The sequence below is a fragment of the Arvicanthis niloticus genome, chromosome 21 (genome assembly GCF_011762505.2).
Source record: "Arvicanthis niloticus isolate mArvNil1 chromosome 21, mArvNil1.pat.X, whole genome shotgun sequence".
NCBI classification, from domain to species: Eukaryota; Metazoa; Chordata; class Mammalia; order Rodentia; family Muridae; genus Arvicanthis; species Arvicanthis niloticus.
The window spans coordinates 42508032-42534223 of NC_047678.1; the positions used below are offsets into that span (position 1 = coordinate 42508032).

The following is a 26192-nucleotide window of genomic DNA, read 5'->3' on the forward strand; positions in this document are numbered from 1 at the left end:
GTCAGAGCTCTGGCAGCCTTCACAAGAAGTCCAGGAATCTGGAAGTTCCCAAATGGTGGAAACAGTAGAGCTGACCAAGCACCAAGAGCTTGCTCCCTATGAGAAGACTTGCTTCCACACAGGACCTGTCCCCACAGCACCACACCTATGCCTCCAAGGTAGTCCTGGGATCAGCTCCACGATCCAGTCTACAGGGGACTGCAGAGAAATGTATCAAGTGTAGCCACGTCAGTAGAGCCTCCAAGAGTATGGCCCTCAGACCCTCTGAGCAATGGGGAGGGAGAAGTTAACATGGAGAGAGGGCAGCAGAGAGTCACGGGAGGAGGCAGGGAACGATGACACAATATCTCTTATTTTCTCTCATGTTCAGATCTAAATTTAACATGAAAGCAGAAGGTGAAGCTTTTCAGTTGAGGAGTGACCAGGAGGAGGAGGCTGCAATGGATGGGTACGGAGGAGGGAAGATGACGTCAGAAATATACACGTAGGAAAATAGCACAACATCCATTTTCTGTACAACTAAAAATTAATGAAATAAAGAGAAAAAAATTTTAACTTTTGATATAAGTTAAAAATAAAAACAAGAAGTCAAAGAAATTAAGAAAATGTTATATTAAACTTGATTGGATGTATTTTAATGTCATGTTAAACCTGATTGAATATATTTTTAAAGTAGGCATTGCCTAGCCTTTTTTACTAAAAAGAGGAAGGGAACGAGACACACCAGGGGGTAGAAATTTTTTCTTAAGCACAGAAAAAGGCAATTTCAACATGAAATATAACACCGAATCAAACAGCCCAATACAAAATAGTAGGTCGTTAATAAACAGTATATATCCAAATTACAGTTCAGAGGGAGAGGGCTTGCCTGGTGTGTGTGGAGCCCAGGGCATGACTTCCAGACTTACAGAAGTAAATGCCATCAACAAGGAAATATCTGTTAAGAAAAAAAAGTCTGCAGATTGGGCTGCATGAAAAACATAAATTCTAACACCAGATGCAGCTAAAATGACCCTCAGTGGAGCTAAAAGCAAAAGGGTAAATAAAAACAGGCACTCAGGCTGAGTTCAACCCTATCCAACACTAAACAAGGAAACAAATAGTAATTAGCAACTGTGAAAGATACAGTCTGCACTGGAAACCTGCCAAAAATCTTCACGCAGCAAATAAAAAAGCTACAAGGCAAAAAGCAAGCAAGCAAACAGCACACCTTACAGACAGCGAATTGTTGGAAACATGATAAAATCCCCATAGTCAACAATCTCTAGGATTATGACTGATCAAGAAAACAAACAACATACAAATGATTTTTTAAAGTAAATGGCAAAATTAAATTTTAGGACAAGCAGAAATGAATGGTCAGAAACACAATATAAATAAATAAAATAGCCCTATTATTTAAAAAAGCAGTAAGTGGTGTTCATCAGGAGTTAATAAGATAGGCAGAGTTCACCAGCAGGAGGTAAGAACAGGCTCACACCAGAACACATTCTCCACACACTGACGACACAAGCCGAAACCTCACAACCTGTCTGACACTGCAGAGTCTGATAAACTCACAAAGGTACAGTCTAAACCAGGCAGCAGAGTGGGTGCTTTTCTAACCCTGATAAAGATGACCTTATGCAAAGGCAGTGTGTGACTCAGAGACAACAAGCATAGGAAAGCAGCTTGGTGTATCCATCCCCAAAGACGCAGACACCTGTGATGTAACAGCCACGCCTGGGCCCTTCCTACTTCTCTGTGACTAAAGCAATGGAGGAAACATATTAGATACTCATCACTATGAAGACAGACGCGTGGTGGGACACCAAGCAGCCTAGAAATGCATCACTCGAGTTAATCCAGAAACCTAGATGAGCAAAGCATCCTGCAACAACACTTAGGTGGGACAGAAAGGAGATCCAACAAAACCTCAACCAGCCCTCAAACTCAGATACTGAAACATCATGTCTCCCTTCCTCTCATGATCCTCCTCTAGGAAAAATAAACATAGAATGTGCAAATTGCCCCCCAGGGAAGTGTCTTCTTACCTTGTGGTGTGTAAAAAAAACAAAAAACAAAAAAAACCCAAAACATTAGTTTGTTTTTCAACACAGGATTTCTCTGTGTGTATAGCTTTATCTGTCCTGAAACTCACTCTGTAGACCAGGCTGGAATCGAACTCACAGAGATCCTCCTGCCTCTGCTTCTGCCTCCCAAGTGTGTACCACCACCACCTGAGCACAGTGTGTTAATACCATACTAAAAAGTAAATGTCTCCATTGATCTAGGCATCTAGAATACAGTTTGTAAGATGCAAGAACAACTGTTGCAGCTCACTTTGGGGGGGGGGGTGGAGGTTTCTTTAAAAATGTCAAGATAATTCATCCTAAGAAAGTACACCAAAATTTAAAACAAAAGGTCAAAAAAGATTAAATTTTGGAAAAATGCCATCAAACAAAGGCTAATCTGCATCCCAGGAAAGACAGCTTGGGAGACAGTCACGCGGGCTCAGAAACAGAGGCTGAGGAGGAGGCAGCAGGCAGAGAATCAGCACCTGAGGCAGTATTATCACATGCAGACAAAAGGTGAAAGGCCTGGGGTCCAAAAAAAATCAGTATTATGGAAAAAATGCATATGAGAAAGTGTCCTATCCAAAGATCCCAAAGGCACATGACAGCACATGCTGTGGACACTGAAGAACCCGCTGAGTAATACAGAGAGTGAAGTGTGGGTGAGCGGACAGTGACTTACTCAGTGACTTCCCGGGATACAGTCTGGCCTGCGGGTAGCCGGGGATCATCTTCTCGTCTCTAGCTCGAAGATTTTCAAGTTCATGTTTAATAATGAACTGACACTCAGCCATGGTGAGGAAGTTGTCATTGTTATCTAAAATTCAACAAAACCTTCTGGTTACTTCCTTAGTAGCAACAGGAGATTGGTGATGCTTAAATTGTTATGCTTATGGTTATAGAAATGCCATTAACAGAAACAACCTACAGAGCTGTCAAAGTACAAAACTGGAAAATTGACATGTGGCCAAGCGCTTTAGGATGAGGGATGTACCTCTCTGAATTCTGACTCAGCCTTCGGTCACTTCAATGCTCCTCTGACCCCAGCAGTCCACCAGCACATACTGTCCTGGCTTTACTTAGAGCCAGAGGCTGTACCCTTTAATTGTAGGATGTTTTCAATGGGGGAGGTAAGATGGTGATGCTGTGTGAGTTTGCACATCCTTGAACTGTACCAATGTTTCTAACCTTTTGGGCAAACTGACTTAAAGAGGAAAACCTCTCCAAACTGTCCCATGGGACTTACTACAGACTAGAACCAAGTAACCTGAAGAATAAAGTCTGCAAGAAAACAGCAGCTCTGACAGACAAATCTTTTTATCCAGAAAAATGTCACCTAGACCACCATGTCACTGAGGGGAAACGTTCTACAGTGAGTTAGCACCAAGAGGCCTAACTCCAAAAGCTCTGCCAGGAGCCAGTGCACTTGAAACATGCATCTCTCCCTTCGGAGAATCCAAGGCCCTATTCTCTCCAGAAGACTCTCTTTGAGATGCCCATAAATTTGAGGACACACCCACCATCCCACCATATCAGGAGCCAGAAGACTCAGGAAGTGAGGTTTCAGGTTACTGAACCCGTACATTTGCTACTGAGCCCGTGCACGGTCACTCCTGAAATTAGAACAATGCAAGTAAGGTACCCACTCTGTGTCCATCTACTCCAGGGAGGCTGTCATAGTCCACGGACCCTCGACAGCCTGTCCATCCATTTACTTATGGTCATGGGCTACTGTTGTGCTCCAAACGCAGTAGAGATTAAGGCCCCCAGAGCCTAGATACTGACTATCTGGTGCTCTGCAGCACCTGATCTAGGGATCAAACAGTGCTCTACAGAAAACACATTGGGGTAGGAAAAAATTCTGCTGCTTACCATGGAAACCTTTAAAGTTGTGGCGGGTTCTGTAGGTGAAGGCCCGCATGGCGGCATCCGTGCATTCCTTCACCAGGCCTATTGCTTCTGCCCCCAGTAACAGTCGGACATTTGAGGCACCAACAAGGTATAAATTCTGGTTTTCTAGAGTTTCTTTCTCATATTTATTTAGCAGCGGTCTAAACAACAGCTGGGCACCTGCCAAACACAAGATAGTGCACTATAGAACAAAACAGACACAAACTTTCAGAAAATCAGAATCTATAAAAACGCAATGTTTATACTGGCATAAACAATTTAAGTCTATGATCCAAGTAAAAAGAAACATAAGGAGGTTGGGGATAGAAGTTAATTCTTGTGTGTGTGGATACGAGTGTGCGTGTAGATATGTACACGGGTTGATATGTACACAGGTTGATATGTACACAGGTTGATATGTACATGGGTTGATATGTACATGGGTTGATATGTACACAGGTTGATATGTACACAGGTTGATATGTACACGGGTTGATATGTACACGGGTTGATATGTACATGGGTTGATATGTACACGGGTTGATATGTACACAGGTTGATATGTACACGGGTTGATATGTACATGGGTTGATATGTACACGGGTTGATATATACACGTGTAGATATGTACACGGGTTGATATGTACACAGGTTGATATGTACACGGGTTGATATGTACATGGGTTGATATGTACACGGGTTGATATGTACACGTGTAGATATGTACACGGGTTGATATGTACACATGTGCATGTTGATGCCCACTGTCTTCCTCAGTTGTTTTCCTTATTTTCTGAGACATGGCCTCTCACTCGACCTGTCACTCATCAATTTAGTTACGTTGGCTGGCTGGCCAGCAGCTCCCAGGGTCATCTGGTATTTGCAGTCCCTGCTCTGGGATTACAGACATATATGATTGTGCCTAGCTTTTTAATGCAGGTAATAGAGATAAAAAGAAGTCCTCCTGCTTACATGACCATCACTCCCTCCTCCCACTGACCATCTCCACACCCCCACTGACCCATCTCCACACCCCCACTGACCCATCTCCACACCCCCACTGACCCATCTCCCCACCCCCACTGGCCCATCTCCACAGCCCCACTGACCCATCTCCACATCCCAATGACCCATCTCCACAGCCCCACTGACCCATCTCCACACCCCACTGACCCATCTCCACAGCCCCACTGACCCATCTCCACAGCCCCACTGACCCATCTTCACACCCCACTGACCCATCTCCATAGCCCCACTGATCCATCTCCATAGCCCCACTGATGCATCTCTACAGCCCCCACTGACCCATCTCCACAACCCCCACTGACCCATCTCCACACCCCCATTGACCCATCTCCACACCCCCACTGACCCATCTCCACACCCCCACTGACCCATCTCCACAGCCCCACTGACCCATCTCCACACCCCCACTGACCCATCTCCACAGCCCACTGACCCATCTCCACACCCCCACTGACCCATCTCCACAGCCCCACTGATCCATCTCCACAGCCCCACTGACCCATCTCCACACCCCCACTGACCCATCTCCACAGCCCCACTGATCCATCTCCACAGCCCCACTGACACATCTCCACACCCCCACTTACCCATCTCCACACCCCCACTGACCCATCTCCACACCCCCACTGACCCATCTCCACACCCCCACTGACCCATCTCCACACCCCCACTGACCCATCTCCACAGCCCCACTGACCCATCTCCACACCCCCACTGACCCATCTCCACACCCCCACTGACCCATCTCCACAGCCCCACTGACCCATCTCCACACCCCACTGACCCATCTCCACAGCCCCACTGACCCATCTCCACACCCCCACTGACCCATCTCCACACCCCCACTGACCCATCTCCACACCCCCACTTGGAGCAGCACTGAGTTGGAGATGCAGAGTAAGGCCGCCCTCTGAGCAGGTTCCTCTGCGGGATGCTTTTGTGGAGTTGGGCTGTTCCTTGCACAGGATTCCCATCTTCCCCAGGCTGCAGCTTCCCACACACTCTGCTGGGCTCTGTGTGTCCTTTCCCAGCACACATCTTATACCTTCAAGTCCCAGCTCTGTCTTTTGCATAGAGAACCAAAGCTGAGCCTTGGTGTAACTTCCTGGCAGACATGATGCCAGTACTGTGTTTTAAAAGCACCGCTGGGCAGCTGATTCTCCTTGCTTGCTCTCATTCACCTAAGTTTCTGACTTACCATGGCCTAGTCTACACTTGACAGTTCTATCCTCTGTGCTCTGGCTAAGTCTCCCCTTGACACACTGACATGAGGGAAACCCTGCCCAGAGCTTTACTCATGAGCCTCTCTGTGTTCTGCCCTTTCCACTGCTGACTAGGTATGTCCAGAATTCTAGACCACAGCCCTTTCCTTCAGAAACAAAGGATCCCACTGTTTCACTGGATCCTTCTGAGATACTTTGCACTGGACCTAGCTTTGTTTTCTTTTTCCTGGAAGTTCTGTTGTGCTTAATCCCCAGGGTTCTGGAACTTTCTTTCACTGGTGCAGCTAGACACAGGGTATACCCTCTCCCTGGACACTGGAATGGGTCCTGAGAGTCTGTTTTCTGACCTCTCCTCATTTCCCTACCCTCTGCTGGTACATCTGAGCTGGGGTTTCTTCTCCTTACCCTCCAGCTTTGCTCTCTGTCCTTGGGGGCCTTGCCAGTATCATCTCAGCCACTTGGTGATTCTTCACCTGGAATTTTATGTTTCATTTTGTAAAAGCTGCTTTTCCCACAAGACTTTTTTGCAACACATTCTTCACTTGTGCGTGGCTTCTGTCTGCCTCCTCTTCATGGGCTTCACTGTCTTCCCTGTGTCAGACCCAGGGCAGTCTTCCTTCTGGTGGCTCTTGGTTAAGAAAGGGACCACAGGGGCTGACATCTGAGAGCTGAGGTGGGCTCATCCACATGTCCTTTAATGGATAGAAGCCTCAAAAGGTCACTTCCTGGACAATCCCCTGGTTTCTCTGGCTCATTCTTTTGTCCTGAATAGATGCCCCTGAGAAATTCAATATCTCCTGGATTGCTGGAAGTTTTGTTCTTGCATTTTGAAAAGTGAATTAGATGTGAATCTGGGGGTGGGAAAGGAGAATGGTGTCTTCCTTCCCAGTGGACTATTCCTCTAGCTTTCCACAGAAGCAAGAGTGACCCTGGGTGGCAGCACCCTGTGACTGCTGTGCAGATCCTGCAGGTCTTCAGAGCACTGCTGTCTTCCCCTTCTGGGGTCTCTAGGGTGCCAGGCAGCTTCTCAGCCATCTCAAGTCCTACAGGATTTTGTATTTTTAAAAATGGTCCTTCTGGTTGTTGATTTTTTTATCTTGGCTGGTTGGTGTTTTTATTGTTTGTTTTGTTTTGTTCACCACGGTTTTAACAGGAGGTCAGAGACAGTAAAATCAAAAGTAGTCTAGTAAATACACATCTTTCCCCTGAGGGTTCAAAGTACTTTCTGCTATAATTGCCCAAGTAGGGCAGTGCAATTGTCCCTTCCCCCTCCCTAGTGTCCCTGAAGACACAGGACCAGAGCAAAGGAAGCCGAGGACTCATGGCAGCTACTCTTAAATCACAGAAATGTGAAGAGGAGGCTCCAGTCCAATAGAAAATATCTCAAATTTCTACAAGCAAATATTCTTTCCCTTTGGTTCAATTACTTTTAAAAACACTTTATTTCCACTTTTATCCAAAAATCTATTCTTAAGGCATCAATTTACAGTCACCATCACTGGCTTCAGGCCTCAGCCGGCACGGCTAGTGGCTCTGTGTGTCCTAAGGGCTGTCTGCTCATCAAAGCCCTCAGCTTTGTCACCAGCTCAAGCTCCTGTTGCTTTTCAACAGAGGTCTAAGCCACAGTGTTTGTCGTTATCTCCAGCATTCCACAACATGGTGTCAAACTGTCCCCAACCCTTTCCTCTCCCTCACATGTGTGTAGTGCATACTTCACATGTGTGTACTGCATATCTCACGTGTGTAGTGCACACTTCACATGTGTGTACTGCATATCTCATGTGTGTGTACTGCATATCTCACGTGTGTAGTGCACACTTCACATGTGTGTACTGCATATCTCATGTGTGTGTACTGCATATCTCACGTGTGTACTGCATATCTCACATGTGTGTACTGCATATCTCACATGTGTATACTGCACACCTCACATGTGTGTACTGTATATCTCACGTGTGTACTGCATATCTCATGTGTGTGTACTGCATACCTCACATGTGTGTACATCATACTTCACATGTGTATACTGTACACCTCACATGTGTGTACTGCATATCTCACATGTGTGTACTACATATCTCACATGTGTGTACTGCACACCTCACATGTGTGTACTTCACGCCTCACATGTGTATACTGTATACCTCACATGTGTATACTGCACACCTCACATGTGTGTACTGCATATCTCATGTGTGTGTACTGCATATCTCACATGTGTGTACTGCACACCTCACATGTGTATACTGCACATCTCACATGTGTGTGCTTCATATCTCACATGTGTGTACTGCATATCTCACATGTGTATACTGTACACCTCACATGTGTATACTGCACATCTCACATGAGTGTACTGTACACCTCACATGTGTGTACTGAATACTTCACATGTGTGTACTACATATCTCACATGTGTGTACTGCATATCTAGCATGTGTGTACTGCACACCTCACATTATAGCAGGCATAATGACTCACATGTGTGTACTGCCCACCTCACATGTGTGTACTGCACTGCATACATATCTTACATGTGTGTACTGCACACTTCACATGTGTGTGCTGCATATCTCACATGTGTGTACTGTATACCTCACATGTGTGTACTCCACACTTCACATGTGTGTACTGCATATCTCACATGTGTGTGCTGCATAACTCACATGTGTGTGCTGCATGGACACTTTACACGTGTGTATGGTACACTGCTCTGACAGTTCATCAGCTAACAGGATTGTCACTCAGTGTCTAGAAATCACAGTTTGTTTCCTCTACCTGGTCAGTGTTCACAGGCAGAGATCAGATGTGTCCCTTCCATGGCATCATAATGACCCATGGTGCTCAGCAGGTTGTGTCTGCTCACATGACATGCACTGATGGTGCTCCTACCATGTGCCAAGTCCCTCTGGGAACTGCATTAGGCATGACCTTTGGAAACACGTGGAAAGCCACTAACAGGGCTCACGATCTAGTGCTGATTGAAAATCTCCTTTCAAGCCCCAACAGGTCATCCAGAGCCCAGAGACAGCATGTAAAACACGTTTGCAGACCACATCAGCTACTACCATGACCAAGCTGGCAGAGTAACGTTTTCACTAACCTCCATCTTTCTTTTTGGCGATGATTCTGTTTTTGAGCCATTCTTTGGTTTCTTCTTTAACGTCCTGGGCGAGTTCTATGACCACCAGAGGTGTGAAGGAGCTCTCACAAGTATCCAGGGTTGATAAAGTCACTCTCATCTTTGGCAAACTTACTGAAAATTAAAACAAAAAGCAAAATCCAGTTATTCTGGGGGGGAAAGCAATATGCTACTCACTGCACTATGCTGTCTACGCAGAGCCACTGCAGAAACTTCTCAAACTACACAAGCTAAAGTGGTACACTAAGAACATAGTGAGCCTACTGCTGAAGATGATTACACACACATGCACACGCACACACATATGCACATGCATACACACACACACACACATACACTTTTTTATTACTTTTTTTTTTTTTTGAGACAAGGTCTCATTACATATTTTATATCCCTGGCTGGCTTGGAACTTGCTATGTAGATAGACCAGGCTAGCCTCACACTTATATAGATCTACCTGCCTTTCTGCTTTCTGAGTGCTGGGACTAAAGGTGTGCACTATAACACACTATACACAATTAGAAAAAGTCTGTCTAAATGTCTCTGAAATGGTGAAATGAGAACAAGGGCCAACACAGTCTTCATTTTAGGTCCATGCCTGACTCCAAAAGGAAAGTCATCTCTTGCAGGAACTGACCATAAACCCCCAAGTCATCAGTCCCAAGAACTAGGCCACAGGAACAGACCATAAATTCTAGGAACACGACCATAAAATCACTCATCCAAAGAACAGCCTGGAGGTAACCACAAAGATGGGGAAACATCTTATCTCAGGATAGGCACCTGTGCTGGGCAGCCTTATATGGTCTGAATATCTTATCCTGTGGTTAAATGTTCATGACACAGGAATGCAGTCCACTGACCACCCGGACACAAGCCAATCAGAGTCCAACCCATGCAGCGTCCCTAGCACCCACCAATGAAGTTTTAGATTACTGAACCAGAGCTAAAATTCCCCTCATTTCTTATAAAAAAGGTCTGCATATCTTTGTCATCACCACCATGTTTGTAAGTGGCTGTCCCCTGCATGCAGGCTTTTTCCTTTTGCAAAATAAAAATGCCCTTGTCAATCGCCTATGTGAGTGGTATCTCTGTGTAAGTTTTCAGACTTAATCTTTTGTTGCATTGTCCAGGAAGTGCCTGAGACACTTAGTGTTTGACTACCAGTGGGTGAGTGAGTACTCTGTGTGTCTCTGTGTGTCAGTGCTCCTGTATGCCTAGACAATCTAAGTCTGAGTGGCTTAAGCCAATTTCTGGAGGCCCAGGTGATTCAGGTGGCTGCACCAGTGGAACCCGTGCCAAGCAGGTTGGGAGACGTCTCTGACACGCCTGAGGGGACTTGGAGATCTCCTGAAAGGAACTTGATACTTGATCCTATTGGTAGTTCTGACAGAACATGGCAGTTCACTTCTGCCACACAGAAACCACTTGTAAGGTAGGCATTCATTCCGAATTTTGGTTCTTTTTCTCACACTGTACTGGTACATTTCTGTTTGTATTGTCCTTTTGTGTCTCTATTTGTAACTGTCATGATTCTAGAAATGGGCCAACCCAGTTCCACCCCCTTGAGTCTTGTGTTAGATCATTTCAAGGTCTGTAAATTAGCACCAGACAAGGACTGCATGTGGAAAAGAAAAAGATGTCTGTCTTTTACAGAAACGACTGACCCACCCTCAATGTGAGAGGGCCAGAATTACAAAGCCTATGACCACCCCACCATCTACAGGGTTAAGGACGTTGTCTATGGAAAGCCAGGCCGCTGGGATCAGGCTGCCTCTATAACCACCTGGTGGAAGAGCCTCCTGCCCGGTTCAACCTTTCCTTCCTCCCCCTAGGGGCTGTCATTGCTGTAACAGTGAGAAAAAAGAAAAAGAAGGGAGGGCCAGGCCATCAGCTCCCTTCTCTCCCATCCTGTCCCCCTCAGGAGATTTGAAGAGGAAGTCCTCTCTCCATCTTCACTCCTTTTTCACCATCAGGAAGCCATGTAGAAATCTGGGGCAGGAGGGGAAATGGCAGAGGGGAGTGGTGGAGAGAGAAGCCAGGGCAAGAGAAGCTGTGGGAGAAATGGCAAGTCCACCACACACTGGGGTGGAGGAACAGTCTGAGGCCAATTCTACACTTCTCTGTGTGCATCCCCCACCCCACCCCAGGCACAGGGAAGGCAGCAGTCTGTTCACTGGCCTTTCTGCACTAGTGACCTCTACAATTGGAAGTTACAAAATCCCAAATTCCCTGAAAAGCCTGTAAAACTTATTGTTAGTCTCTGTTCTTTTCACCCATCAGCCTACATGGGATGATTGTTACCAATTGCTCCAGGTCCTCTTCCCCAATGAAGAAAGAGAGAGGATCCTGACCAAGGCCTGGAAATGGGTTCTGGGCCCAGACAGGACAACAACTACGAACCTGATCACATCGAGGAGAGTTCTCCTTGATCTGGTCTAACTGGGACTTCAACACAGTGGCAGATAGGGAGAGATTAAAGGTCTACCTCCAGACTCTAATGGGGGGAATCTCGGGGCAGCTGCAAGGCGGCCCACAAATTTGTTCAAAGTAAGCCAGGTATGGCAGGAACAGGATGAGTCACCGGCAGCCTTTCTGGAAAGGCTGCTAGGAGCTTACTCATCTTACACACCCTTAAACCCAGAGGCCAAGGAAAACCAGTCGACAGTAAATATGGCCTTTGTCAATCAGGCAGTGCCAGACATTCACTGAGGTCAGGATTACAGAAGGATCAGTGTGCTTATTGTAAGAAGGTAGGACTTCCTAGAGAAAAGTGAATGCCCCGAGTGGAAACCTCCACAAGCCAAGGTGCTGGAGCTACAGAAAATGGGCAACTGGGGGAGACAGGGCTCAGCGCCCCTCTCTGAGCCTTGTGTAACCCTAAAAGTGGAGGGGAAGCCCATCAAGTTTCTGGTGGACACAGGGGCACAATACAACCTCTGAGGCCATTATCTCAAAGACAAGCCTGGGTAGAGAGGGTGTACTGGCTGGTTTTGTGTCAACTTGACACAAGCTGGAGTTATCACAGAGAAAGCTTCCCTTGAGGAAATGCCTCCATGAGACCCAGATGAAGGCATTTTCTCAATTAGTGATCAAGGGGGTAGGACCCGTTGTGGGTGGTGCCATCCCTGGGCTGGTGGTCCTGGCTTCTATAAGAAAGCAAGCTGAGCAAGGCAGGGAAAGCAAGTCAGTAAGTAACATCCCTCCATGGCCTCTGCATCAGCTCCTGCTTCCTGACCTGCTTGAGTTCCAGTCCTGACTTCCTGTGGTAATGAACAGCAATGTGGAAGTGTAAGCTGAATAAACCCTTTCCTCCCAAACTTGCTTGTTGGTCATGAAGTTTTGCACAGGAATACAAACCCTGACTAAGACAGAGAGCAACAGGAATGGACTGTACCCCTTGCTGGGATCACTGACTAAAGTGGGAACCCATATCCGCTTCAGTCCAACCAGGGTCTCTGTGACAGACTGGGAAGGAAAAGCCACACATGACCTTACCATGGCCTTAGGAGACACCCCACCACCACCTCCGACTCTGGGGAAAAGAGGGAAGCAGGGGAGCCTGTTGCCGATGTTGGATCCAAGAGATCCCAGAAGCCTGGGCAGAAACGAGGATCTGGACTGGCCAAGCACAGCCCCTCCCCCCATGTGAGTACAGCTGAAGGCCAAGGCAACACCAGCCCCCATCAAACAATACCCAAAGCCCAAGGAAGCCAAGAGGGGGACTGCCCCCCACATCAGGTGCTTAGGGGACATAGGCATCCTCATTCCTTCCCAGTTGGCCTTGAATAACCCCCTGCTACTGGTTAAGAAGCCCAACTCTACTGACTATAGGCTGGTACAGGACCTCCAAGAGGTAAACAAGTGGATTGAGGATATCCATCCTACTGTTCTCAATCCATACACCCTCCTCAGCACTCTTCCTCCCGGAAAAGACCGGTGTCCTATGTGTCAAAACGACTGAACCCAGTGGCGACTGGATGGCCCCCATACCATAATAGCGCCCACTACCTTGCTAGTCAAAGACTCAGACAAGCTAACTCTGGGCCAGACCCTTGAGGTGGCTACCTATGTGCCACTGAAGGGTCCTCAAGCATCCGTCTGACAGCTGGCTAACCAATGCCAGGTTAACCTGTTACCAGACTCTGCTCCTGAACCCTCCCCGAATCAAGTTCACCTCCACCTTGACCTATCTGTCCTGCTTTCTGACTCGGACCTGGATGGTCCTTTACATGACTGTTCAGAAACTCTGAGTCACCTACAAGGAACGAGGCTAGACTTTAAGGACATTCCCCTTAAGGAAGCGGAGTTAATATGGTACAGAGAAGGCAGCAGCTTTGTCAAAGATGGCGTCCAATATGAAGGGGCTACAATGACCACCAAGGATAGAACCCTATGGGCAAAAGCCCCATCTTTGGGAATGTCAGTCCAGAAAACACTAATATAGCTACGGGAAAAAAAAAAAAAAGAAAGAAAGAAAGAGAGAGAGAAAGAAAGCAAGCAAGCCAGTATGCCTTTGCAACCATGCATGTTCACAGGCCCATCTACAAGGAAAGAGGGCTTCTCACGTCAGAAGGAAAAACTGTCTAAAATAAGCAGGAGATCCTGAACCTTCTGCAAGCAGTATATCTGCCCAAGAAAGTAGCAGTCATACACTGCTAAAAGGAAGAAGGAGCCATCCCTAGATGAAACAACTGGGCCGATATGACAACCAGGAAGGCAGGCAGCATTCTAGGTCACCACTACCCTAAAGGCCCAGCTGCCCCAGATGGTGACACCCACATTGCCTGATGTCTCAACTTACACCAACAAAGAATTACAGAGGATCCAAACCTTCTCGGCAGTGTACAGGGAAAAGGGATGGTGTAGGACCCCCAACGGAAGGATTAGCCTCCCTCAGACTTTGCTGGCCAGTTAATCCAACAGATTCACCAGAGCACCCACCTAGGGAAGAAAGATCGAGGACCTACTCTGAAGAGTGCACCTTAAAGTCTTTGATTTAAGGTCAAAAGCAGAGGAAACCATGGCCCAGCATCCCACCTGCTGTACAGTTAATGACAAGTATGGAGAGACCTCTGATTGAGGTCCAGGGAGAGAGGAACTTGACACAGAGAAAACTGGGAGATTGACTTCACAGAAGTCAAGCCTGGGTTGTACAGGTACAGGTACTTGCTAGTGTTGTTTGATACCTTTTCAGGATGGACAGATGCCTATCCCACCACACATAAGACCTCGTTAGTGGTGGCCAAGAAGCTGTTAGAAGACATCCCAATGTATGGCCTCCCTGTACTCCTGGGGTCAGACACTGGACCAGACTTTATCTCTCAAGTAACCCAAAATCTAGTCAAAGCTATGGGGACAAACTGGAAACTCCATTGTGCTTACTGTCCCCACAGTTCAGGTGAGGTAGAGAAAATGAATCAAACCTTAAAGGAGACCTTAACTAAATTAACCCTTGAGACTGGTGGTGACTGGCTATCTCTCCTTCCCTTTGCTCTTTTTTGAGTTTGGAATTCCACCATACTCTAGGATTAACTCCTGAAATTATGTACACTAGGCCCCACCTCTGCTACCCAATGGAAAAGCAGAAGTCGTAGCTGAACTCGATGATCAAAAGTTTAAAACCTAATTTCAGGTACAGGAGAGCCTCTGGCTTTAACTGACCCATTTATGACAAGCCACTCCCACCCACCCCACAGTTCTGGCCAGGAGACCTGGTAATCATCAAAAGACACCGAAAGGAGACTTTGGAGCCCAGCTAGAATGAACCATACCCTGTAATCCTGATCATACCAACAGCAGTCAAGGTTGACAGGGTCCCGGATCGGATAAACCATTACCACGTAAAACCAGTCAAACCACCCTTAGACCCAGACAACTATGCACCCAAGGCCAGCACTGGACGATGGTGAGCTGTCACCTACCCATGAGACCCACTTAAGCTAAGAATTCAAAAATTCTTGCCTTACACCACCACCCCCACACCCGCTGAGCCCTAAACAATGCTAAGTCTCCAAAGGTCTACCTGCTCCTTATACTTGCTCTGCTTGGGGGAAAGTACAGAGTTTAACATTGACTGGTCCAGTGAGTACCACCTTTCCTGTTTTTAACCCAGACCTTAGCCAGATACATATAGAAGGATCCGGGTCCAAGAGGTAAACACTGTTTGTCATGTCTGGAACTACAAGACGCTAGAGCAACTTGCTAGAAGAACTGCCAAGAATGATGATTTGCAACCATTTAACTGTATGCATGCCCAGGGACAAGTGACTATGGGACTTACAATGATACAGAAGGCTTCTTTTGCCATAAATGGAGTTGTGAGACCAATGCCTCATGGGTATATAATAATCAGGATCTTCTCCAGATAGGCAGGACAATAATCCGGATACATGGGGGACTGGTGGGCTCAATGTGGGTAAGAACTCCACCCCATCCCAATAATGGAAAAGGGACAAAAGAGCAGAAGATGGGAGGTTGGAAAGGTTTGGGGCTTAATCATATATCATGGACACAATAGGGGACTCTTCTTCCAGATACAAAATAAACACTCCTATCTGGACTGCCCCCCTGCCCCCAGCTATAGGACCAGCAGCACTGGCAATACCAATGCCTATCCTAAAAACCACAACATCAGCCTCAGCTTCAGATCCCTCCTCCATTATAAACAGTCTTGCCCCAAGTCATCACGGCCTCCTTAGGGCCTTCAACCGTCCTGTTTAGACAGCTCAACTTTACCTTTAATTGTATTAACTCCACCACTAACCTCACCCAGGCCCCCATACTATACTGGCTGGGTTACCACAATTAACTTATCCACACCCCTAAAAAGCCCACCAAGGTGTTACTGGGGGTGGACCCCTTTCCTCACCCTTCAAGCAGTGACCAGAAAGGTTCTATGTGTAATAGGAAAAGGGGGAAGACTAATCAGAAACCGACCCATGTAACATCCCCAGCACCCGCTAACGGGGTTTAGATTACCAAACCCTAGCTAAAACGAGGTGAACCCTGTTCCCTATTAAAAGGCCTGTGCGCCTTTGTGTGTCATCATGTTTGTAAGTGGGACCCTTGCATGCAGACTTCTTGCTTTGCAAAATAAAAACGCTCTGGTCAATGGCATATATGAGTGGTGGTCTCTGTATGGCACTTTCGGACTTAACAAAAACAATGGCATCATCCACAGCAAGAGGAAACACAGTGCTTCTTGGGAGCAGCTATCAAGCTATGTCTAGGGCACAGAGAGGTAAGCAGAGCTTTGGTCAGCTGGGAGAGGCTCCCTTTACTGATTGCCCATTGCACAGGAGGGGCTGGCCTGAGTGTCTACTCACCTAATTCCACTAAATCCTCCTAATAGATATATAATTTACTACTCTTCCCTTCTTGTTTTTTTATAAAATTTTTATGTATCCTTGTGAGTGAGTGTGTGTGTGTGTGTGTGTGTGTGAGTGTGTGTTGGGTTTGTGGTATGTTTATATGTGTGTGTGTATATATGTGCAGGTTCAAGAATGTAGGCCTATGGATCCTTCAGAGTTTAAGGTGTCTATGAGCCCCCAGTTTGTTACATTATAGATGCTGGAGTCTGAATACTTCAGCAAAATGAATGTTTCAAAGATAAGATACCAAAAGCTACGAAACAAAAAACACAAACAAAAATCTTCAACAGCCACAAAACAACCAACCTGATCAGGGGTTCCACACTCCAGTGACAGGCACTGTCAAATTAGAGATTCAACAGAACCAGGGGACTCCAGGTGAAGGGCCTATGGGCTTCTCTTGAAGTTTTCACTTGATAGGACAGGGCAACAAGGATAAACAGTGGCTCTCATCACTTTCTCCAGAGCTGAGGGGCAAAAAGCCTGTCTCACAGCATAGGGCTGAATGGGGCTGTTTGCATAACGTCTTTAAATGGGCTAAGCTAAGGCCTGGAAGCTTTTTGCCTGAGGCATTCCCTGGGCAGGAGAAGGCAGTCCCTTCCTGTGGAGTAAACAGAAGGGGAAGGGACAGAGTTCACACAGGACCCAGAAGAAGTCTGTATTGTAGGTAGGCACAATCAGCTGTGACAAGAGACCAAGGACCAAGAGGGAGTCCAGCCAAAGGCGGGACCATAGTCTGCAGTTAAATCACTTGACAAACACAGAATGAACATTCCCCCTTTTCACCCTTGCACACGTCTGGACTACTTGTGCTAGTCTGCTTGGGTTACATGGACATAGGCTAAACTCCAGCTACTGGTGGGTGAGAGATCAAGAACTACAGGCCAGAGCACCCTGGGGAGGGATCAGCCCTCCTCCAGGCTTTTCTCTCCTTGTCTAGGGACCCTGGGATGGTAGAGACATAGAGCAGGCTGGTTTCCTATTTCCACAGGAGGGAAGCTGCATGCCCACCAGAACACCTCCCTCGAGCTGCTACCAAGCATGACCTTAGCTCACAGGGAGCTAAGACACATATGGCCTCTCACTACTGCAACCCTTTGTTTTGTTTCTGCAGTTGGGGTTTTGGTGAAAAGCAGCCTTTTCTTACATACTGTAATATTCATTTTCCTCATCACTGTGACCAACAATCTAGCAGGAAACAAGAAGAAAGGACTGATTCTGGCTCACAGTGTGAGGGGATACATTCTATCATGGTGGGGAAGACATGGTGACAGTCACCTCCACGAAGCAGGAATTTGAGGGAGTAAATAGAGTGAGCTGAGCACCTACAATAGTCACTCTCTGTGTTTCGACTTGAGATGGCATGTGACCCACTGTCTCATGCTCACATGGCCAATCTCTCAGCCATGATGCACTCCACAGGCACCCTAAGCCGGGCTTCTCCAGAGCAAGCCTGGCACTTTACTTACTAACTCTTAAGGCTATGTGTGCCTCCATCCTGTGTGCCTCCATCTGTTTCAATGACTCTAAGTCTGAAAGCTCACCTGCACACAGCACTGCTGCCCCGGGCCATGGCTTCTTCAACTCAACACTCACAGATTGCCTGGTTTAGACTGATCAACTTTTTCTCCCTGCCCTAAAAATAATACAGACTTTGTTTGGGTCTGGCCTATCACAGGCTTTTGAAAACAATACTGGGTTTAAATTATACACTCCCCACTACAGCAGCCTTCTCCAACTCATGTCCAAATACTAACATCCATAACCCATGTGTGGTTAGCTTTTAATGTCAATTTGACACAACTTAGAAGCTCCTTACAGAGAAACCTCAGTTGAGGAAGCATCTGGATACCATTGGCTTGTAGCTATGATGTTGGGAGAAGGCCTTAATGGTTAATTGGTGTAGAAGACAAAGAGCATCGAGGATGACATCTAGGCTGGGCCATGAAATGTGCAAAAGTGAAGAATGCACTGATGCGCCTTCAACTGACTGCAGCGGGAGAGCAGCAGGAAGGCGTAGCTGAGCATTAAGCAGCCAAGCCACTTGGGTCCGTTTGTTTCTCTCTACTCTTGGCAATGGATGTCATGTGACCAGCTGTCTCTTGCTCCCGCCTCTGGCTTCCCCTCCATGATGGACTATAACCTAGAATTGTAAGCTGAAATAAGCCCTTCCTCCCCTAAGTTCCTTTTGGTCAGGGTGTTTTATCCCAGCAGCAGAAAGTTAGAACACTGTATCTCAAGATGTTTCAGATGCTGTGTGATGATGCACAGGATGTCATCAAGCTGAGTTCTTCATTCAAGTCTGGACCTGCTCAGCTTTTAAGACCAGGCCAGATCTGCTGGGTTAGGAGTGGTTTAGCTGTAGACCAACAGGTTAAGTTCTAGGAAGACATCAACTAGTGCTTCCAAACAGCTAATGGTTTCTTCAGAATAGTTCACCACAAGTCTTGGCCCTCGAAAGGGCCCAGGCTCAGCTTCACACCCTTCAGAATATAAACAATAACCTCAATCAACATGTGTCATGTGCTTGGTAGAAAGAGATTTTCTAGCTGCGAGGGAGCACCTGTGGAATAAGAGGAGACTTGGGACAATACTGACACAAAGCACCCGCTCAGCAGCAACAGGCCTCTGAGGAGTCTATCAAAGAGACTGGCTTTCTTCCTGATGCGCTTTCAACTGACTGCAGCGGGAGACCAGCAGGAAGGCGCAGCCCTGCCCTATAAACTGAGGGACTTCCTAGTAGATGGCCTGGGCCACAGAGCACCATGGTACGTCTCTGTGGTGTCTGCACTACTGAGGCTGAAGGAAAAGGACTGTGAGCTTGAAGCCAGCCTGAGTTGCATGGTGAGTTTAAAGGCAGTAGTCTGCTAAGGGAATGAGAGGCTTAGCTTACGGCCTCCACAACATAATAATATCAGTAAACATGCGTTGTGTGTTTGCTACAACCATGCCATGATAGAGCCTAAACGTAAAGGTGATAAGCCAACAGCAAGTGAGAAGAGATGACATTCCCTTGCTTAGAGAAGCGCCCAGTCTAACATCCTCGTATCAAGTCATCAGAGTGGGCTCAAGGAAGAGGAACCAGGAAGCAGGGAAGACTGAAAAGAGGGCCTGCTTAGTCTCTTAATGGTGGCTGGGAAGTGACAACCTTCTGTTTGTCACACATAAAACATAGCTTCCTGCTGGGGTAAATGAGAACTCTGGAGGAGAGAGAGCAGAGTGTTCAGAGGACAGACATCAAAGGTCAGCTCGCTGAACATTCTCCATTGTCTGATGTGTGAATAGTCTACCTTATTCATAAACACCAGGTCATAAAACAGTCTTGCTGAGAAAACCAGAACAGGTTTCTCTTCAAAGCCAGTACACGAGTACTCCTAGAAACCCATAATGAACACTGCCTACTTTCATCCTCACTTAAGAGTCTCTGTGCCATTCATTATCCAAAGCAGACCCTTAACAGTATTGGCAATATATGGCAAGCAAGTGATAACATCCCTCACCTGCAAAGCTCCTAGAAATGAACAGGAAGACAACAATAACAACAACAAACAAAGCCATGCACCAAACACAAAGACACAACTGTCAAAAGAATCACACCAACCACATCTGAAAAGACATTCAAGGCCACTAATAAAACAAATGGTAACAAGATACATCCCTATTTCCAAATATATCCCTATTGCCAAAGCAAACCAGCAGTGAGAAATATGTCTACATAGTAACAACAGTGTTATTTCCATAAATTTATCCCAAGAAGAAAATTAAACAAAGTATATCTAGACATTATTACCACTTTATTAATGAAATTTGTCTCTAAAGGATCTTTAAAGCAAATGTGAATATAAAAATTATTTTATTGTATTTATTTGTGTATGTATGCAAAAAACTAGACATTATTACCACTTTATTAATAAAATTTGTCTCTAAAGGATCTTTAAGGCAAATGCAATATAAAAAATCATTATTTTATTGTATTTATTTGTATACATATGCAAAAAAACAACAAAGACAGCCTAATATGTTGCGGTATTACAGGACCACTCACAAAAGGAAACAATCCACTATATTCATTAAAAATTATATTTGGAGTCTGGAGAGATAACTCAGTGGTTAAGAGCACTGACTGCTCTTCCAGAGGTACCACATTCGATTCCCAACACCCACATAGTGGCTCACAACCATGTGTAATAGGATCCGATGCCCTCTTCTGGTGTGTGTAAAGACAGAACACTCATATAGATAAGATAAACAAATAAATATTTTAAGAAATTATACTTAGTTATTATTAGATGCCAAGCCTTCTCATAATGTTTTTTAAAAAACTGTACTTAAGACTCCATATAAAATGTACACTAAATACACAGTAATACCGGAAGATGATCTGAGTTCAAATTCCTAGGACTCACATAAAAATTTAGATGTGAACATGCACATCTGTGATCCCAGAGCTGTGGAAGAACAGAAACAGGGGGATCTCTGTTCAGATGGTGCTGGCCACCATCTTAATTCCAGAGAGAGACCTATCTCGAAGGTCTCAATAGGCAGAGAAGGATAAGGTCAGAGTCCCAATTCTTCCTCTGGTCTCAGGGAGTGCACCAGAACGCACACCTGCCACACGTGTACACATACACCACACACGCGATTTTATTTTTATCACACCGCCAAAAATGCTTAGGTTCCACTGTGAGCAATGCAAACCATGTGAGGAGGGAAGGGAGGCAGGCAGGCCGTGGTGATCACAGCCTGTATGGACCAGCTGCTTGTCGGTACCTATGCTATCACAGTTATACGGCAATTGTGCCATCCACTGAGCTGCAGCAGACCAGCACAGGTTACCTAGAGAGCAGACCCACTCTTCCAGCACAGACCCTCTCCTTCCTCCTCCCATCTAAGAGTGGCCTCTGCCCAGAGTATTTGTCTCCCCACTGCAACAGCACTCAGATGCTCTCTCCTCACCCCTTCTTCATATAATACTTCTTGGATGGCCCTGTCTGGGGTTCCCACACCTCTCTGTGCTCTGCATGCTGCAGGTATGGGTGTGACATTCTTTCACATTATAGTAACTGGTAATAAGATGCTGGTCTGCCCCGGTCTCACCTGGCTCACTGGAAGCCCTGTGAGCCAGAGTAAGAGGTGTGTGGTCAAAGCACCCTTGGCCTAAACTGAGTTCTGTGACTCACTTTTGCCAGGGATTGCAATGGGCATTTGCTCTGCCATTACCACACAGAGGAAACAGAAAGAAGGAGCCAAGATACTAGACAGTGTGAGCGTTAGTGTGCAGCAGGCATGGCTGTGGCAGGGGCAACAGACCTCCAGGTCACCAAGAGGTAGAATGGTTTTCTCTCTGTGTTCAGCTTCCCCCTGGTCAGGACAACAGTCAGAGTGACCAGAAAGCTGAGCAGCCAAGGTTTCTCAGAGGCCCTGCACAGGCTCCAGAAAGCTGTAGTGGGCTGTGTTCTCTTTCACCATGTCTTAGATTACCAATAGAGCACAGACACTGACTGTAGATACACAGGGTTTTCACATTAGTCACCGGATCCTTGGCCCACAAAAGGTAGATTTGAATGGTGCTTAAGATGCAGAGAAAGACAGAGTTCACTGGGAGGAGGTGGGGTGGGGCAGTTGTCCGTGGAAGGGATTTTCTAAGACCAAGGAAAGAATGAGGGTGCTGTGTTCTGGGGAGTATGCTCTTTGTGAATTTAAGCTAGTTCATTGGAGGAACAGTCACAAATGCCCAACTACAAAGGAAGTCGTGCATAAGAGTGTTGTTATGAACTATCTTATTAAGCTGGAAGTGGTGGCGCAAATTTGGTCCCAACACTGTGAGGGCTAGAGCAACAGGATGGCAAGTCTGAGGCCAGCCTGGACCACAGAGAGTTCCAGAGCAGCCTGAGTAAGGAGTTGGCACTTGGCACTATGCTTTAAGAGAGATTCCTGGTGAAATTCCTATGTAAACCAAGAAGTTAAAACATCTGGATTACCACATCAGTCCTTCTATTCTGTGACGCAGTGGTGATGTGCTTGATACTAAATGGATTAAAGCCATTCTGTTGGAGAGATGGCTCAGTCAGTAGACTCCTTGCCATTCAAGCTTGAGTACCTGAGTTCAATCCCCAGAACTTACATTGTTATGCTGAGTATCGAATCATAAGCTTGGATTCCCAGTGCTGGGCAGGCAGAGATAAGTAGGGCCCTGGGGGCCCCCCAGACAGTCAGCCTAGACTAACTGATGAGTTCTGGACCAATGAGGGATCCTGACTTAAAAACATAGGGTGGAGAGTAACCAAGACGTCCCCTGAGGTTGACTTCTGCCCTGTATGCACACACACAAGGGTACCTTTTCTAGTGTGTAATTTACTCAAATAGCAGCTTGTGTGCACAGGAAACAAAAATAAGCATCCTTCCTAATACATGGCATGCAAGAGATGAATTTAAGAAAATGTTGCTACAAGCTTGTTCTACCATACAACTCTGTACCTGGTCATCCTGTCTGGGAGGACACCTTTGTTAAATGCTAAAGGCATACCGTAGCTAAGTACAAAACTGGATCCTAACACGACTGTGAGACTGGTGTGCTCTACTAAGATCTGCAGGTCACTTAATGGAACTGTGTCAGGCTGCTTTCCTGTATTCAGCAACTGTTGTACTGAGAACATACAAGGATCAGAGAAGTTGGCACATGAGAACTCTAATGTCTTTGTAGATACTTAAAAAACAAATAATTTCAAAATAAAAATCCTTTATCCCCAAATCCCTTATTTTTCCCTTTCCAATAAGTATGCATAAAAACTTCCATGCAGTCAAAACAATAGCTTCAGATCACATGTAACACTGTCTTAAGAGTTTCTATTGCTCTGATAAGCACCACAACCAAAAGCAACTTGGGGAGGAAAAGGTTTGTTTGGCTTCTATCATCAGGGAAACCAAGACAGGAATTCAAAGCAGGAACTCAAACAGAGGCCATGGAGGGTGCTGCTTACCAGCTTGGTTAGCCTGCTTTCTTATACAACCCAGGGCTGCCTGCCTAGGGCTGGCACCACTGGCAGTAGACAGCAGCCCTCCCACCCTATCATTCATTAATCTAGAAAATGCCCCATAGATTTGCATATGTGTCAATTTGATGGAGGCATTCATTCAGATGAGGATAGTTTGTGTCAACTTGAAAACATCAACCACAAAAATCAAAAACAACAACCAGGACAAACGCACAGCATTCTGAGCTAGCATCTTCCAAAAGCCGGTGCTACTGTTTGTAAACCCAGAGAGTTACAGACAATCCATCTATACACTGTGAGAGACTGGTTCGAAATAGCACAGACAGCATTTAAATACTTGCCAATATAATTGCCTTGATCAGCCCTAATTCTTCACCCCCAAGCATGTATTAAAGACATAGCTGAAATACTAATATTATTTTTAAAAATGTGTAGCTCGTTGTTCCGTGTGAATTTTTAGTGATCAAGGAAAATGGTAAATAAGAAAATGATAAGTTGGAAGAAGTCACAAATTAATATTGGAATACTACTCCATTAATTATATGTGTATTTATATACACAAAAGGAGAGAATTGGCTCCCAAAATTTGACCTCTGACTCCTACACACATTCCATGGTATGTGTACTCCTACATTCACACACACAATAATAAGTAACAAAAAAAAAAAATGCTTTTAAATATACAAACTAGGAAGACAGACAAAATGTTACCAGAGGTCATAGAGTTCAGAGCATTTCTACTGAGTGTTCCTACAGGGCATTTATATTCTCAACTTTATCCTCTTTTCTGTGTTCCAACTTTTCTACCTTTCCTCTTTACACAATCACACACACACACACACTACAGTCTATCCAAATGCACACGTACACACACACACACACACGTTACAATTTACCAGGTCTTCCCTATGTATGTCCGTTATTCTGCAGCTCTCATTTCTCAAAGAGGACCTAAATTTGGCCTCCAGACTGCACCATAAGCCACGCAGTAGAGTGCTTCTGAAATCCTAACTCCAGGTGACACAGGAGGCAGAGGCAGAAGAACCCTAAGAAGCTGTAGGGACAGCTAGAGTCGGCAGTACAGCAGCAACAATGGAAAGACACAAAGACATCCTCTCTCAAACACGGTGGAAAGCAAGGGCCCACACCTGTGTCCTCTGTCCTGTACAAGCTTGTGTGTATCCTTATGCCTATACTCACACGTTAACTCGAACACACAGACAAAACAACAACAACAACAAGCAAAGCTTATACGCCTGGTAAAGTCACGGCCTCTTTGTCTATGTGAGTGCCCTCGAACATTCCTGCCAGGTAAACAGCAAACATTTCCCTCCCGGTTTATCCTGGTTAAGAGATGCACGGCTGCATTTAAAAGTGTTTAAAGACAGAAAGAGTCCTTAGAAATATCAAGTCCTCTAAGGTTACTGTGACTTTAAATGGAAACCAGGCAACTCACAGTGCACCTGAAACTTTTAAAACTCCCGGGATTCGATTACACCACCAGGGTTTAAGGGAACGCGAGTCAACTGTGGAGTGGGAATGAACTTGAAGAGTACTTCAGTCAGGTCGTCTATGCACCGTCTATGCACCGCCTCAGCTAGGGGAATAAACAGGGCTTCGAGTGGGGACAGGACTCTGCACTTCACCGGAGTCATGCGACTCCTATCACGGAAAGCGCACAATGGGCCCGGTCAGAAACCCGCAACCCTAGAGACCGCGAGCTGTGACACAATCAAGGCCACCAGGAGCCCTCCCGAAGAGTCAGTCAGAGCAGCCCGGCACCCTGATACCCCACCAGTCAGTCAGAGCCGGCCCCGCCCCAGGCCTGACGCAAGTCCAGAGCCGGCCGACATCCCCCTGTCTCCGCAGGCTCACACCGTTGCGGATCTCCAGCCCCGCCCAACGCTGCCGCGTCTTTTTTCCTAGTGGAGGGGGATCCCCAGCGGGCCCACTGCACGGGCTGCGTCCCTCCCCACTCACCGGCCGCCCACGCGGCGTCCTAGGGGGCGGCCTGAGCCGGGAGAACCAGGCCCGTGGCGCTAAGGCAGAGCGGACTGGATGCGCGACCGGGGCGTGGCGCCTTAGGCCGACAGGAGGTGTCAACGACCGGGCAGGGCGGGGCCTTCCGGCTATCACTCGGCCTGGGGGGCGGGATCACAGTGAAAGGGGTGGTGCCTTAGTGGATGTAAGTCCGGAGGAAATGGGGCGGAGGTATCAGAATGAAACTTCATTGGCTGTCGCTCGGAAGAGGGGCGGGGCCTCGGCGGGAGGGGCGGGGCCCTGGGGGTTGTCATTTTAGTGGGCGTGGCGGAGGCGAGTGGGCGGGGCCTCGTCAGCTTGTCAGAACTTTGAGCCGTGTTGAAGGCGGGGCTATGGTGAGTCGGGTGGGGCTTGGCCTGCTGTCACTCACCGCAGAGAGGGAGCCTCGTCAAGATGGGTGGGGCCTCGCTGGCGGTCAATGGAGTGCGGGCTAGTTCTCTTGCCTCGCT

General features: G+C 46.6%; 1 protein-coding gene across 2 annotated transcripts in view; it reads right to left on the reverse strand.

Annotated features, from left to right (window-relative positions):
- Nucleotides 1-25879, reverse strand: part of Ano10 (anoctamin 10) — a 112136-nt gene extending 86257 nt beyond the window's left edge. Inside the window, exons 1-4 of one of the 2 annotated variants that reach the window (XM_034484422.1) lie at nucleotides 25684-25879; nucleotides 9297-9449; nucleotides 3927-4124; nucleotides 2737-2871 (exon numbers count right to left, since the gene is read on the reverse strand). In XM_034484422.1, coding sequence (XP_034340313.1) covers nucleotides 2737-2871; nucleotides 3927-4124; nucleotides 9297-9435 — 472 coding nt within the window. In that variant the 5' untranslated portion in view covers nucleotides 9436-9449; nucleotides 25684-25879. The remainder of the gene's footprint in view (nucleotides 1-2736; nucleotides 2872-3926; nucleotides 4125-9296; nucleotides 9450-25683) is intronic. The other variant, XM_034484421.2, reaches the window with a different exon arrangement.
- Nucleotides 25880-26192: the final 313 nt, after the last annotated feature.